General features: G+C 33.8%; 3 protein-coding genes across 19 annotated transcripts; 2 read left to right on the forward strand and 1 right to left on the reverse strand.

The window, feature by feature from the left end:
• The first annotated feature begins 2,547 nt into the window (after positions 1 to 2,547).
• On the forward strand, positions 2,548 to 7,343 carry LOC107959379 (serine/threonine-protein kinase D6PKL1). 16 transcript variants are annotated; one of them, XM_041113165.1, is made up of 5 exons: positions 2,548 to 3,080; positions 3,228 to 3,322; positions 3,869 to 3,890; positions 3,969 to 5,905; positions 6,342 to 7,343. In XM_041113165.1, the coding sequence occupies exons 4-5, from the start codon at positions 4,173 to 4,175 to the stop codon at positions 7,198 to 7,200; spliced, it is 2,592 nt and encodes an 863-aa protein (XP_040969099.1). In that variant the 5' UTR covers positions 2,548 to 3,080; positions 3,228 to 3,322; positions 3,869 to 3,890; positions 3,969 to 4,172; the 3' UTR covers positions 7,201 to 7,343. The 16 variants fall into 16 exon arrangements, with proteins under 16 accessions (XP_040969099.1, XP_040969093.1, XP_040969100.1 ...); XM_041113159.1 differs by having other exon boundaries at positions 2,548 to 2,756; positions 3,014 to 3,080; positions 3,869 to 5,905; XM_041113166.1 differs by lacking the exon at positions 3,228 to 3,322 and having other exon boundaries at positions 2,548 to 2,756; positions 3,014 to 3,080.
• A 3-nt stretch (positions 7,344 to 7,346) lies between these two features.
• LOC107959381 (putative low molecular weight protein-tyrosine-phosphatase slr0328) lies at positions 7,347 to 9,974 on the forward strand. The gene is made up of 5 exons (XM_016895435.2): positions 7,347 to 8,197; positions 8,468 to 8,603; positions 8,742 to 8,809; positions 8,892 to 8,978; positions 9,639 to 9,974. Exons 1-5 carry the CDS (start codon positions 7,790 to 7,792, stop codon positions 9,717 to 9,719), a joined length of 780 nt encoding a protein of 259 aa, XP_016750924.1. The 5' UTR covers positions 7,347 to 7,789; the 3' UTR covers positions 9,720 to 9,974.
• Positions 9,975 to 10,201: 227 nt separating this feature from the next.
• Positions 10,202 to 14,523, reverse strand: LOC107959380 (hydroxypyruvate reductase). Of its 2 annotated transcripts, none has more exons than XM_016895431.2 (10): positions 14,174 to 14,523; positions 13,291 to 13,429; positions 12,933 to 13,077; positions 12,708 to 12,835; positions 11,767 to 11,838; positions 11,543 to 11,666; positions 11,343 to 11,467; positions 11,157 to 11,198; positions 10,706 to 10,918; positions 10,202 to 10,544 (listed from the first exon to the last, which is right to left on the reverse strand). In XM_016895431.2, the coding sequence occupies exons 1-10, from the start codon at positions 14,266 to 14,268 to the stop codon at positions 10,476 to 10,478; spliced, it is 1,152 nt and encodes a 383-aa protein (XP_016750920.1). In that variant the 5' UTR covers positions 14,269 to 14,523; the 3' UTR covers positions 10,202 to 10,475. The 2 variants fall into 2 exon arrangements, with proteins under 2 accessions (XP_016750920.1, XP_016750921.1); XM_016895432.2 differs by having other exon boundaries at positions 13,291 to 13,424; positions 14,174 to 14,321.
• Positions 14,524 to 16,032: the final 1,509 nt, after the last annotated feature.

Below are 16,032 nucleotides of genomic sequence, written 5' to 3' on the forward strand. Positions count from 1 at the left end.
TTATTAAAATATTATTTTATGCACACAATAAGTTATATCATGGCAAATGGTTTTTATTTTTTACATTTTATAAATTAATAAAAATTTGATAATAATATTTAAACTCGCAATACAATAAATTTTATATATTTAATTTTATCATTTAAATTAAAACATTATTTGATTTTTGTATAAAATTTTAACAAATATATTTTATGCATATATGTTTTTTTCTCTCATAGTAAGTACAAGATAATCTGTAGATTAAGTCAAATTCGTTGTAAAGTATATCATTTGCCTCCAAGTTTAAAGCATTCGGTGGAGCACCAATCCTTGTTATTTGTTTCTTTCTTTTTTAACTTTTTTTATTCACGTGTTCTCCAACTTTTATCCATTAACCTTTCAATATATATAACACTTTGAGAAAGTCCTGGGAAAAAAGGATAATTTTACCGTGAAATGTTAACAGCAATTGGTTGACACTAAAAGAATCTAAGATAATTAGAGTTATTAATCTCATTGGAGAAAACAAAAAAAAAACACTCAACTATCGACGGCTAAATCATTGTATGCATAATCATATGCATGTTCTTAATTCAATTTTATAATTTACTTAAAAAAAGTCCAAGGTTATAAATGCCATAGATGCGTGCATGGACAGAAAATATTGTAAAAAAGATTTTTTCAATCTAATCATTTTTTTAAGATAACATTTAAAACTACTTATAGCTCTCTTCCCAACCCATAAAATAGGAGAATAATGCGTTTCAATATATTCAAAATCACGTCTTCATATATTACTAACAATACTTATACCAATCGAGTTAAAACTTAATCTAACTTATCTAATTATTTTTATAAATTAACTTTAAAAGTTAACATTAAAATGAATTAATATTTATAATCTATTTCTCGCTTATAAATCATCATTGTCCTTGTATTTATTGAATAAACTTTTATTTCTTCTGCATCCAATTTATATTAGGTATAAATTACAGATTTATAAATTAACTTATTTACGTATGAGTTGGTAAAAGATTTGTATGTAATTATTAATTTTATTCTGCTTATTAAAAAAGAGATAAATATTAAAATTATATATAAATTTTTAGTCAATGTGTAATTTAATACGTGAAATTTTATTTTGTGTAATTATATAAATAAAATTTTAATTATGATTCAAATGTATACATAAAAATTTAATTTTAATTCATTTATATGTATTAAAAGAAAGAGATATATTAATTTTTTTTATATCGAATAAATATATGTATGTTATAAATAAAACTATAAAAATTAAAAGTTTATGTGCAATTTTATTTTTTGAGCGGTGTTAATGCATAATTTAAAAAATAATAAAGAACAATTTTATGAGGCTTTACTGAATTGCTCTTCAATCTTACACCCATATATCCCTAGTTCAATTGATGGTCCATTCATGGTTTTAATTTTCAATTTTGTCACTTCTTTACCGACACAGTATATGGACTGTAATAGGAGGTTTTCGGGTCCCTTAAAAATTTTAAATAGCTCTTTTAAATATAAATTATTGGTTTTTTATTTTGCATTTAATTTTATTCATTGCAATAAAGAACACATTATTATTTATATATTTATTGTATTAACTAAGCATAGTTCACGATTCTATTAAAAGGGTTAAACCTAAATATTAATGTGTAATAACATAAAGTAACAAAAATAAAATTACTCATTGTGTTTTAGCTCAATTGGTATTAGTATTGTTGTCAGTATAAGAAAATTAAAACACATTTATCTTCCTATTTAAAAATAAAGATTAGAGCCCTAAAATAAAATTTTTTCTATTTATGTCATTTAAAATTTATAAAATTTTAAATTAATACTTTAGCTCTCTCAAAATAATTAAAATTTGATTTAATTATTTAAAAAATATAAAAATATAATCTATTAAAATGATAAAATTATATTTTTATTATTATCAAAAATCAATATTTACCACTGAATTACGTCAAAATTATTCAAGTTTACTCCATGATTTTTCTGTCGTCGTAACAAAAAAACACTTGGGAATTGGTTTGAAGACATTAAAATTATTAACGAGAGACACTTCACGAAATAATTTTTATTTTCTTTTTCTTTTTGCTTCTTTTATAAAAGGGTAATAATACAAGTAGTTATCGTTACATTTAAATGGAATAAAACCAATAAATTAGCGTTAAAAATCATAATCAAATGCAGTGTCCTTCAAAAAACTCAACATTACATATTTTGAGTTGGATGATCCTCATGTAAGACTAGAGATATGACACATTCGCGATTTTTGTGAGAGGAATTGGCTTTTTACAACTGCGCCATGTGAAGCGGAAAGTGAATGATTGTGCTAACCAGCTCGCAAAATAAGGGGAACTCTGCATACTGATATGGTTGTATAGGATCACCAACCGTCTGAGGTGGTGCATTCGTTAGAAAAAGAAACCTATTTCTTTCTTTTATACAAAAAAAAAAAAACAAACAAACAAGAGTTTTGAAATGGAAAAGAAAGAGGGTAGAAACAGCAGGCAGTAGGTAGCCAAGCCTTTCAACTTTTTTTTGAAGTAAATGAAAAAGTGTAAAACTGTAGAGAAGCTTTGACTACCCAACGTTGAAAAAAGAAGAAAGGGAGAGAGAGTTGGGAGTTTGATTGATTTTGCATATTTTTTGTCGTTCTTGTCTCGTATCCCTTTGTGAACCATCATGTTGCTCCTTCTGAATCTAAAGTGCATGCCACCGCTTTACCATATACATATATATAGATGCTAGTACATTTTCGATTTCATGCACTTCTGTTCTTTTCTCTATTGTTTTTTCCCCCTTATGTAATTAGTTTGTTATACGATGGCAATTCATGGTTGCTATTTTTTTCCATTCTTTTTCTCTCTCAAATTTCATTTTTATTTTTTAGGTGGAAAATATAGTTAAAACTTGGAAGATGAAAAGAAAATTAAAAGCAGAATTCATTTTATTTATTCATTTATTATAATACAATTTTTTTAATTTTATTATTCCGCCATTGCAGAGTAAAAAGAAATTGTAGAGCAGCAGTAGGTCGTAGTAGCATTTAGTAGAACAAGGTGAAACTTCTCGTGAGTTATTTAACTTTTGTTTTCCCTTTCCCTCTTATCTCCTCTTTCTTTCTTCGGTCGTTCAATTCACAATTTCCTTTTCTTTTTCCTCTCTCTTTTTTCCCTCCTTTTGTCCCAACCCTAATTATACCCTTTCTCTTTCTCTAGATGCCCAAATTTCCGACTTTTCATTCTTTTTTCTTCTTGTTTGGCATCTTCAAGGCCACCTCTTTTCTGGGTTCTACGTAATTCCCAGTTTATAGGTACCCTTTTGATATTTTCCTCTGTAAGTATTTTTGAACTGCTCTGATTTGGGGTTTTTTTTAGTTAGCTCTTACCGTGCTTTCCTTTTTGTACTCAAATCTTCTGCTATTAAAGTTATCTTTGTGCTTTTAGAGTTTGTATATTTTTATTGCTCTTGCCAGTCTTTGAGAGGTAAAGTTATTTGATTCTTTAAAGTTGCTCTTTTTGGATTTGAAAGCTTAAGCTTATATGCCCCGTTTAGGTGCTAAAATTTGTTGTTTGCACATGGTGGTTGGTTGTGTTCATTAAGCCAAAAGCCTTGACGTGGGCATGGGATTTCAGTTGAAACTCCGTGTTCATGTTTGCAATCAATAGGGCTTTTAATAAAATTTAAAAATACATAAAGGCAGTTGTTGTACAGCTAGGGTTTCGTTAGTCTTAAGCTTCTTTAATTTCGAAAATGGGAAGGAAAAAAAGAACCTTTTAGTACTTACGATTTAATTGGTTTGGTGAAGTTTAGTCATTTTGTTAATTAATTATTCACACCCTTTCATGTATTTGTGCAGGTTTGTTCTTCTTCAATGACAGGTTTGTTTTATGGCTTCTATTTGTCTTAAACTTTGTCATCATTGTGGAATTTGAATGATCTGGTTTGAAATTAAAAAGGTGGGGTTTTGATTGGTCGTCCAAACCTGAGGACCATTATGATCCAAGGTAATCTTTAGGGATACGTGAGGTTGTTTTATTGCTCAGCTCTACTCAATCTTCGAGATCGAGAAGCTTCTTCGGAATTGGGTTAGAGTAAGTGTGCAAAGCACACAGTTTTCTCCTTATCCCTTTAGTGTCGTCTTTGAGTTGAATTCTGAAAAGATGGATATGGGGACTAGTACTTCTGAAATCGTCGAATCGATTGATGAATTAGATGCTGAATTGAAAAGGGGAGAACCTGCTAAGAACTGGTATATGCCAAAATCAGGAAATAAGTATTCTATTGAAGATGACATTAACCGTCTTTTTGAAGCAATCGAAGTTAGGACAGCTTCTAGGGTTTCTGGTTTCTCTAAAGAAATCGGTAGAGATGCTTTACGGAAGAGTGCAATGAAAAGACCAGTTAGAGTTAGTTCTTCTCATGCTTCAGGGATTGGAATTTCTGAACCAGTGAGTTTGAAGCAGGCACTTAGAGGGTTGTCTATATCTCAGGCATCAGAGATGGCTGCTATGAAGAAGCGATTATCAAAGCCATCAGGTTCATCTGGGGTCTCAGAAGCAGGAACCATCAAAAGATTGTACAGGGCTGTAGTAGTTGAAGAAAATGGATCAAGAGTTCCTCTGAACGAAGGTAAAGGGAAGTTGGTGGAAATATCACTTGTTCCCGAAAAGATTACATCCAATAGTTCGGAAAAGATGCCTGAATCTTTGCAAGTGTCAAACAAGGAGGTGTTCAACCTAAATTCTAGTATTTTAGATAATGCAACAACAGAACGGGTAAGAACCACCAGATTGCCATCCCCAGATCAGATTGTCCCTTTGGTCATGGAGCCTGAAAGTGAAGTATCAGAAGCAGAACTTAAAAAAGTAAATTCTATAGATTCTCCAGCTGTTAATCATGCTGCCAAGGAAGCTTTGGAGATTGGTTCTTCCTCTATCCAGATTTGTGTTGAAACTCCAATGCCTAATAAGGAGCCAAAGGGAAATTTGCTTGCTGAATCTTCTCAATCAGTCTCTGGTGCTGCTGGTAAGGTGAAATCTGTCTGCCAAAATCCACGTCTAATCAAGCCAGTCTTGAGAAACAAAAGCTTTATAAGGAAGAAAACAAAACAGGAATCAACTACCGTTGTCAGTAATTCCAATTCTTGTAATGGTTGTTTAGGCAATGATCTTGGTCCTAGTACTAGTTATTCTGATAGCCAACTACAGAAGCCTGCTTCAGGCAGTGGAACAAAGGAAAATATGGAAGTGTCTCGTGTTTCCAGCAGTACAAGTTGCAGCAATGAAGTTAACTCAAGCATGGTGGGTACAAGTGGCAAGTCTATTTTGAGTTCAAACTCTAGTAACAAATCCAAAGGATTGTTGACCAAAGCTGATGACAAATCAAGATCAAGGGAAAAGGGAGAGTTTTCCCAGAGCTCGAAAAGTAGTATTGGCGAGTATAGTAGTAGCACTGCCACTAGTGAAGAAAGCAATATCAGTGGGTCTAGTCGGATTGGTAGTAGACCTCACATGTCAAAAGATTTGAGGTGGGAAGCTATTCGCTCCATTCGCAAGCAGCATGGAAGCTTGAGTTTGAGGCACTTCAAGCTCCTCAAGAAGATTGGTGGTGGGGACATTGGCACTGTTTACCTTGCCGAGCTGACTGGTACAAACGGCTTATTTGCTTTGAAAGTGATGAACAATGATTTTTTGTTGAGTCGCAAGAAAATGCTCAGGGCACAAACAGAAAAGGAGATAATGCAAATGCTGGATCATCCTTTTCTTCCCACATTATATGCCTATTTCGCAACAGAAAAACTTTCTTGCTTGGTTATGGAGTATTGTCCAGGTGGAGATTTGCATATTTTACGACAGAAGCAACCTGGCAGGAGTTTCTCTGAACAAGCAGTAAGGTAACATCTATCTCTTAATGATGTTAGAACATGCTTCTAGTTTGTGCTGACAAGAACTTTAGTGTGCATGCATTGTTTGCTGTTCTTAATTTTATCTATTTCTTCCAGGACATACAAGAAAATAGGGAAGAGAAAACAGTGTCTCATTTTTGTCTGAATTACCCAATCGTTTTGGTACTCGTTTTTCTTGTCATTTAGTCATTTATAATCAAGTTAAAAAGATTACGGATTTTATGTGGAAACTCAGAGGTTATAGTCAAATTCAGGCAAATTATTGAGCTTAAAGTGAAATTCATAACAATGGACTTGTGAGGTTTTGATCATAATAACGATTGTTAGAATTAGATTTGAATACATTATTATGGTTCATCCACGATTTCTTGTTGCCCTGATTGTCTGATATTTTTGTTCCGATTTTTGCTTTTCATTCTTGCAGGTTTTATGGTGCTGAAGTCCTGCTTGCATTGGAGTACCTGCATATGCTTGGTGTTGTATATCGAGATCTAAAACCAGAAAATATCTTGGTTAGAGAAGATGGTCACATCATGCTCACGGATTTTGACTTGTCACTCAGATGTGATGCTAATCCAGTGCTGCTCAAGTCCGCTTCACCCGTTGCTGAGCCTGCAGAGAAGATGTCAAGTCCATGCTCTCAGTCCAGCTGTATAGAGCCTTTGTGCCTCAATCCATCCTTTCAAGTACCATGCTTCACTCCTAGGCTTCTATCGCTTGCTTCCAGATCAAGGAAGATAAAATCTGATCTAGCTACTCAGATTAGCCCCATGCCACAGCTTGTAGTGGAGCCAACCAGTGCCCGGTCAAACTCATTTGTCGGAACTCATGAATACCTTGCTCCAGAAATCATCAAAGGTGAGGGTCATGGGAATGCCGTTGATTGGTGGACGTTTGGAATCTTTCTGTTTGAGCTTTTGTATGGTAAAACACCCTTCAAGGGTTCAGGAAACGATGAAACACTATCCAATGTGGTGTCACACAGCCTTAGGTTTCCTAGCAGCCCTATAGTTAGTTTTCATGCAAGAGATCTGATAAGAGGGCTTTTAGTTAAGGAACCTGAGAACCGGTTAGGATCAGTGAAAGGAGCTACGGAGATCAAACAACACCCTTTCTTTGAAGGCCTAAATTGGGCTTTGATACGATGTGCAATACCACCCGAGATGCCTAGGTTCTGTGACTCGAGCATCTGTTTGCCAACTGCAGCTTTCCAGAAAAAAGACAGCTCCAGAGGCGACGAGTTGCTGGGTACTGGAGACCACGTTGAGTTTGATATGTTTTAGCTTAGGTTTTATCCAATGTGCGAAAAGGAAGATATTTTAGCTTCTCTTTTTAACAGTGAGTTTGTTTTACGATCCTGTTGTAACTGATCATATATATATACTCATACATATAGCATATATATAGTGTAAATGTATTTCAGAAAGTTGAGGCAAGTTATTACTGTCATATAACTATACGGTAAAGCTAGTCGTCTTCAAAAAGTACTGCAATCTTTCAAGCTTGCGAGCCGCGCTGTATTTAATTGAATGCTTCGACGATGTTAATGTCTTAATAGTCTAAAACATTGATTTTTCTCCATTATTTGAAGAAGGGGATTCAAATCTCTGGTGTCTGAAAGAAGAATTTAACAATTCCCATACATTTAATATTCGAACGCCTCCTTGAAGATTGAAGAGCATTAAGCCATTAACCCAACCCATTTCCGAAAGTCCAAATCCATCATCAGCCTCTCTTTATGTTTTTATCTATTTTAAATCTTAATCTACTTCTAACAGTCCCAAGTCCCAACTCCTTTTTATCTAAATCCAATCCGGTTCCCACGACAGGCTTTTATTTGTTGCTTCTAAAATCTCCACATTTGCAGGAGTTATGAGGCCATATCTGAACCATGCCACAACTAGACCATCATCATCAGCAACTCCTCCATATTTACCATGTTACCACCACTCGCATTTCCTTTCTCCCAAGACCTCTTTTATTCCTCTCTTTCATTCAACCAAATACCCAACTCTTCAAAACCCGAAATCCCCTTCATATCCCCTGCAAGACCCCACCAATTTTCCTGCTTTTGTGTCCCTAGTGAAAGCATCGATGGCCTCTTCAGCATCATCAGGAAGGGCTGCCACAGAGACAAAGCCTTTCTCTGTTCATTTCGTTTGCTTAGGCAACATCTGCCGGAGCCCAGCTGCTGAAGGTGTCTTTAGAGATATTGTGAAAAAGAAAGGCCTTGACTCCAAGTTTAACATTGACTCTGCTGGCACCATTAATTACCATGAGGTATAGCCCATTTCAAAGATGCTAAAGCATGGTATTTTTGGACTGAGTTTTTACATTTTCTGTATGGTAAAATATCTGCCTGGTCTTGGTTTATGATTTTGGTAATAGAATCAGTATAAGTTCAGATCGATGCTTTCTGTTAAAGGTTTTAAAGGATAAAGATCGATATCTTCTAGGACTCCGAGCAATGTGACTGATGTGATTAGAAACCTTTTCCTTAACCTTTTAATATTTTCAAAAAAAAAATTAATTGTTTTGTTGTTTGTGAAGGGAAATTTGGCAGACCCAAGAATGAGGGCAGCCTCAAAAAGGCGTGACATTGAGATAACATCTATTTCAAGGCCAATCCGGCCATCGGACTTTAGAGATTTTGATCTTATTATTGCAATGGACAAGCGAAATAGAGGTAGTATTCATGGATTGGCTGTTTAATTAGCCTTAAAATTGAATTCATTGGTGTTCTCTCACTTGATTGCTCAGATTCACTTATGTAGCAAATAGTGTTAGATATCTGTGTAGTGATGGTTGCTTTTATTGCATGCAGAGGATATATTAGAGGCTTTCAATAGGTGGAAATCAAGAGACAAACTCCCCGCTGATGCCTATAAAAAAGTTAGTAGAATGTTCAGAGTGAAGACTATCAGTCAATTATGTAGGTGGCCTTTTTATTCTGATATTTGTAATGGTTATGCAGGTTAGACTGATGTGCTCTTATTGTAAGAAACATGACGAGACAGAAGTCCCGGATCCATACTATGGCGGAGCGCAAGGTTTTGAGAAGGTAATGTACGGGCGTTTCATATTTTTAAGGTAGATTTTAAAAGTTGATACGGTATTCAAATCATAGTATTTCTCTTGGCATATCTGGAGCCTGGGGTATACTTGATGGACTTTGCAAAACAGTGAGCTTTTTAGGTCATTAGAGGTTTGTGGGAAAAGTTATGGCAAGGAGAGAAGGAAGAAGCATGTGGATATGGTGAATTATGGTGATTTTTTGTGATCTGAAAAGAAATAATGAGGAAAAAGGAAAGATGGGAGGGAGGAAACTGAAAGTTCTGTTTGCAAGTATTTTCCCACTTATTATATTTGAGGCTTAGGATTCTTGTGGCCACCCTTTTCTTTCTTCAGGGGTATGAGGTTCGAGTATGAGAATATATATGATCTTTTACACGTACTTCATTGTAAGGTTTGAAAGACACAAGGATACAACTATAAAGTATGAACGATTTGAAATGCCTTCACATGTGAGGTTGGAAGTTGGCATATGTATATATATGTATATCTTGCCATTGAGCTGGTTGTGATGCTGCGTTTTTAGTTCTTGATTAGCTAAAACGATATTGGGTGTATTGGGTAATGTGGTTTTTTTGTTACCTTACCGAGCTTCCCATGTTTTGATTTTTTTTTTTCTTATGTGTTGTGTTGGCAATTGGTGTAACAGGTTTTAGACTTGCTTGAAGATGCTTGCGAATCCTTACTGGATAACATCTTGGCCGAAAACAGCAACATTCATGGGTCATAAGTGTCTAGTTCAAACCTCTGTTTGATCCAGTTCCAATATAGGCCATAGTTATTGGCCGAGAAATTTGTTCATATACCCAACGTATTTAACGACTTATTATGTGTTTGAAAGGGACTTCCATTGGTGTTTGCATGTAGTTAAACTTTTTTTTTTTTTGTTGAAAAGCAATGTGTCCCCTGTTAAGGTCATTCTTAAAATTTCACTGACGATCCATGAAATGATTTCTCTTAATATATTACATCAGAAATTATGCTACTTATATTGGCCAGTTGGATGGTCATTGGTGTGTCATTTTCTTTTTCAGGTGATGGCTGAGCCGAAAGGCCATCTTTTGAAAGTTGAGAAAATTTATGATATTAACATAATAAAATTGATTGTCAAATGATTTGATGGTAGGATGTTTATTGTCTTAAGTGTGGTTTAGATTCGAGTAGCACTTCGGGCTTTGTCTTGTTATTGCATTTCAAAAAAAGAAAAAAATATTGTCAAATGGGATATTCCCAATTTAAAACAAATATTTATTTAAAATCATGGAAATATTAAGTTTCAAATAAAATACTGAATCTAAAGCAATGTGCTGAACAGGATCCTCTAAGCAATCTACTGAATATATTTCCCAATCTCTCTGCCATTTAAACTATTCAGGGGCTTAAACCTCTAGATTTAGGAGGGCCCAGGATGGTCAATCTACTGAACCTTAAATGGAATTTTATTTAGATTTTGATTCTCACATTGATAGGTTTGATTCTGAGTCAACTAATTGACCAGCTCTATCCCTTTCAGGGGTTTTCCAGCATGAAGTTGTAAGGCAACATCACCAACCACCTGAAATTAACAAAATATGAGCCAAAATCATACTTGGAAATCAACATTAAACAACTAGTAAAACAAGCCATAATAATGATGATTAGAGCAAAGTAAGAGAATGCATTTACAATGAAAAATGGAATTCATGTTACTTTTAAGAATATTGATAAGAAGCAAACCTTAGCCATTGATCTATATGAATGTTCGGTAACCCCGGCAACATGAGGTGTAAGTATAACATTCTTAAATTTCAAAACTGGGTCATTAGGGTCAAATGGTTCTTTCCATGCAACATCAACTCCTAAGCCTCCCAAGTGTCCAGACTCAAGATGTTGCACAACAGCCTCATAGTCAAGAAGACCCCCTCGAGCAATATTCACCAAAAGGGCTCCCTGAAATCACACTATTGTTAACATAAACATCCAACAACTTAAATCAACCATGAGTGCAGCTCTTTCAATACAAAATTAAAAGTTGAAAATTTATAGAAGAGAGCTAACATAAATATAAAACAAATGCTATGAAAACATGCCTTCTGAAAATTTTGATTCCTGTTTTCATATCTATGGTTGCAACTAAAAAAAGAACTAAGAGTTCTCTCCTCAATTTTGGAGTGCATTTGAAACAAACCTTTTTCATTGAAGATATGAAGGGCTTGTTCACAATGCCAACCTGAAAATTTGAAATATCCTTATTGTATTAACTACGGTTGGAGAAAAGTATTTTAGCATATGTATGTACATAAAACATAAGAAGACAATACCATTCCCTCTGAAAGCAGATATTTTAAGTAAAGAAGGAAAAGAAAAGCCTTACTGTTTCTTTATTCATACTCAAGCAACAGACAACTATGTCGGCCTTGCTTGCAAACTCATAGATATCACCATGACTGCCTTTCTCATCAACCAAATCATCAACAACCCCGTTTTGAGTTGGAAAGTCTGAATGTTCAATACATAATGAATGAAAATGCCATCCAACTAAGCTACACTATTTACATAATAAATCCTCTATACCTTTCGAGTTAAGAACTACCGAGTTGGAGGGCCAGCTCCTTTTTGTAGCAATAATTTTAACATCAAATGGTTTCAAGCGCTTTGCCAAATCAATTCCAATATTTCCAAATCCCATTATAAAGACCTACACAAGCAGGGGATAATATGTGAAAAATAAACTGAAACATAATCTCAAATTAATGTCAAAGCAAAGGGAAAATTGAAGAGATAAAGTAGAAACTGACTGTTTTCCCAAGAAGTGTTTCCCCAATAGGCTCTCCAAGCATTTTCTGCTTTACAGATATTTGCATTTCATTCTGCAACACCACCATAATCAATGAAAAAATAGAAAATGAATTTAAAGGTGCAGGTTTGAAAGAAATATGCTAAAATGTGAGTCGAGTAAATGGTAAAGAGATACTGAAGACAAGAGATGATAAAAGGCTGCCAGTCATGAAGTATATGAAGTAAATTTGGTGAAGCTTTGCATATGAAATTGACTGAAATGATGACAAACCTACTAGAAATTTAGTTTGCGATGTAATGGCTATCCAATGCATTGAACAAAATAGTATTTAATCAAACGAAAAAGTACAGAAATGAGTTTGCAGTCTAGCTGAAATGCAAGAAAGAAAACAATGCTATCTCTCTTTAATTCAAATTGTGAAAGAGATGCGTGATCAAGCTCACCTTCAATATGCATAAACCAAGGTATGACTGCATTATTGAATTATTCATATTTTCATATTACTATATTAGACACACATCCTTAATTTCGAGGCTTGATCAAAGTTTTCTGGTAATAGAAAGGAAGATAGAGCACTCATGCCAGCAAACATTTATATCCATTCCAATTAGACTTGTGGAGGCTAATCTAGCTGATAAACAGCCATAGATCTCATAGCAGTTGTAAAGCCTACTGTCCCCTTCCACGGGTTGCTTAATCTACCACATTTTGGTCATGGTTTATTCCACTGATAAACAAATTGCATTGCAAAGTCTCTTTCATTTCTGTAACCCGGATAGTGGATACAGCTTTCAATTGTATGCAACAACCAAGCCAATAAGATTATAGTGAACTACATCACAATAAAAATAAAGTCAGCTATTTTTCATGTTTAACTATAATCATAAGAACATGCTACAGAAAAATGCAACTTTTAGTTACTAAATAAAATAAATAAACCTGTTTCCGAAGAAGGCCCAACATTAGATATATAGCCATTTCAGCACAAGATGCAGCATTTCCAGTAGCATCACCAGGAATTCGGGCAACTTTTATCCCATGCTTTTTAGCAGCATCAATATCAATGCCTTCATGCCGAAGTATGAAAAACGAAAATTTAATACAGTAAATGTAAAGTGGCAAAAGCTTTAAGCTATGGAATGTTAACATTAAAAGAATAAGGACCTTCTAGGCCAACACCAAATTGCATTATAAGCTTCATCTGTTTTGCACGAGATAAGACATTTGAATCAAACCGCATGTTTTTTGAAACACAAAGATCATAGTTCCCAATATGATCAGGAACTTGCTTGAGGGGCACATCATCAACCTACAAGAAGTTCAATATAGAGAAGATCAATATGAAATAGGAAAGGTTCAAATTCAACAGAAAAGGAAAACAAGAAATTTGTGTGGCTTGCATTTCATTGGAACATTTTGGCATATGCTTGTTAGTGCATGTTTGGTTTATGATAATGCTTTAATATTTAAGTGCTACTCTATAGCAAAAAAGTACATAAGCAGGACAATTTGAGAAAAGTACTTGGATAAAAGGATACTTCTCCAAGTACTCTCTGGTATAAATTTGGGAAGCTGGAAAATGTGGTCCGCAAAAAAGAACACGAGTGATGGGTTTATCGTTGTCCACATCTTTCTTCTCTGCCATCGAAGACATACCTGCACTGAAGGACCTCAAAATCAACACAAAAGACCTTGGAAAATTAGAAGACAAAGCAAATTATAATTGAACTATATGCAATCCAAAATTTCCTGAAGCATTTCTCTATCTGATCGTCTAACCTCTACAGTAACAAAGACTACGGTAAGTCTGCCAAGATGCAATATTATAACAAAGACAACATGTATTGCCATTAAAAAAAACATTGAATCAAACCCGGGCTACCTTTAGAGCAGAAATTAACTACTTCAATCTGGTATGTAATGACCTTCATTTCATCAGGTACTGCAGATAAAAACTAGTTTGGGCGGTAAAGCACCAAATTCTAGCCATTATGAAAATTATATTGGATGCTACTTGTACAACTGCCTAGCAAGGGTAGCTGTATAAGGAAGAAAATAAGTACTCTCACAGCATATCCGAGGACGATTAGGACATGATAATCTATGAAAGACTGATCACAGTCTCACAGGAAATCAACATTTTGATTTCATAGACCTTAACACGGTTAAACAGAGTTCCCCCTTGTTGAATGAGAAAGTCTCAATTCTTCTCTACAGTACCTCAAGTAACATTGAGTTTATTCCCAGAACAAAAGTGGGTTCAATTTAAATAGACTCTTTCCCATTGAAAACCAAGGATTACAAAATTCCATTTTCATCTCAAACCTTCCGCTAAAATGCTTCTCTTTTAAAGGAACGTTAGAAAACAAATAGAAGAATCGGGGAGAGAAGATTTGGTGGTTTACCTGCGAGTAAGTGGTGATGAGAAACAAGTGAGACCCAGAATCAGATTTTTGGCGTTGGCTACAGCAATCTGCCTTTTAATACACCGAACGAGCATTTCAATTTAAATACGAAACTCAACACAGAGCAGCCTGCACTAACTGTGAGTCTCTGACCCCCCCCCCTTTATATATATTTTTAATTAATCATAATATTGGGGTTATCCCCAATTTCCCCTTATAAAATGCTGACGAAGTTCGTCGTAATATTGGTATTTGTTCTTTCACATGTGTATGGATTTAGGGTTTTGATTCTGTTTTTTCCTTCTAAAGTTTATTGGGTTTTTCTTAGCTCTGGTTGTTGATTTCATTTATTTATATACTTTCTTGGAACATACGAGTTATTAACTGTTCTGTGTAACGGCTTCTATCTTTTCCGGGTTTATATTTATAATCTATCTAAAATATATATAAAAACAAAGTTGATTTTTCAGTATCACTAAATTATCATTTAAAAATATTTATAATTTAATTTAATTTAAACTATTAATTATAAATTTATTTTTTAAAAAATTTGTGATAATTTTATTAATTCTGTAATAAAATTACAGTTTGAATAAAAATCTAAACATACTACTATTAAGTTAAAATATTTAATAATTAAAGTTAAAATATTATTTTAAAATTTTTTAATTATATTTATTTTATAAGTAAACTGTTTTTATTGTTTTTAGGATTTTATCTTTAAATTTTTATTAATAAATTTTAATATTTTTTCAAATTGTTTTTGCATGATAGTTAATTATTTTATCAAGTTATTTTTATATCAAATCTCAATTTATTTTTTATTTAAGTTGAAAAAAAAACTCATGTTTTAACTTTTTTTTTTATATTAAAAACACGAATTTGTGATCAAATGGCCACTTCCGTGTCAGCCGTCAGGCTGGTGCAGCCAAGCTGTCAGGCGGCACTAGCTTGACAGAAGTGACCATTCGGTCACAAGTTCGTATTTTTAATACCCAACAAAAATTTAAAACATAAGTTTTTTTTAGTTAATTTTTTTTCAAAATGTTTTTGGGTGCCGCCTGAAATATCGGTGGCATCAAATAATTTTTTTATACTTTCGTCTATTGAAAAAGAAACTCATATTTACTATACAAAATACGTGTGCCGCCAATTGATCCGACTACACCCCAAAAAATAATTTTTTTTATTAAAAATAAAGTGATGCCGCCGATTGGTCAGGAATCACTTGTATTTTATTGTGCACTTTACCTATTCTCATAAATATTATTCATGTTATACTATTTTCGTATATATTGATTTATTTTGGCTATTTTACCCATTTAACCCAAAAAAATTAATTTTTACAAAAATAACCCTGGTTTAAAAACATTTACCCAAATGACCTAAAATGAACAGTAATATTGGGTTATGGGAACCCAATGGCTGGCACCCCCTTTGTATTTTGGCCCCATGATTGCCTGATGATTGTGTCAGGCTTTAAAAATAATATTTTTTTATTTTTATTTTGGGACATCAATGACCGGCATCAGGTTTTTTTTAAACCATATCATACCGATATACTCAAATACCAGAATTTGAAAAAAAAATTTGGGTTATGGTCATCTAATGGCCGACACCAAAGTACTTCAAAAAAATTTTGGGGTGCTGGCCAATAAATGACCGACACCAACACCTTTTGCAGGTCCCAAGACAATTTTTTTTTCTTTGAGACACTAATGGTCGACACCACCTTTTTTAGGACCTGAATTTTTTTTTTTCGGACACTAATGGCTGACACCAAGTATTAAAAAATTGTTTCTCTTAATTTTGGGAATCATATGGTCGGAACCCTCCCTCACTTTATATATAGGGGCTTT

The sequence above is a fragment of the Gossypium hirsutum genome, chromosome A05 (assembly GCF_007990345.1).
Source record: "Gossypium hirsutum isolate 1008001.06 chromosome A05, Gossypium_hirsutum_v2.1, whole genome shotgun sequence".
NCBI lineage: Eukaryota > Viridiplantae > Streptophyta > Magnoliopsida > Malvales > Malvaceae > Gossypium > Gossypium hirsutum.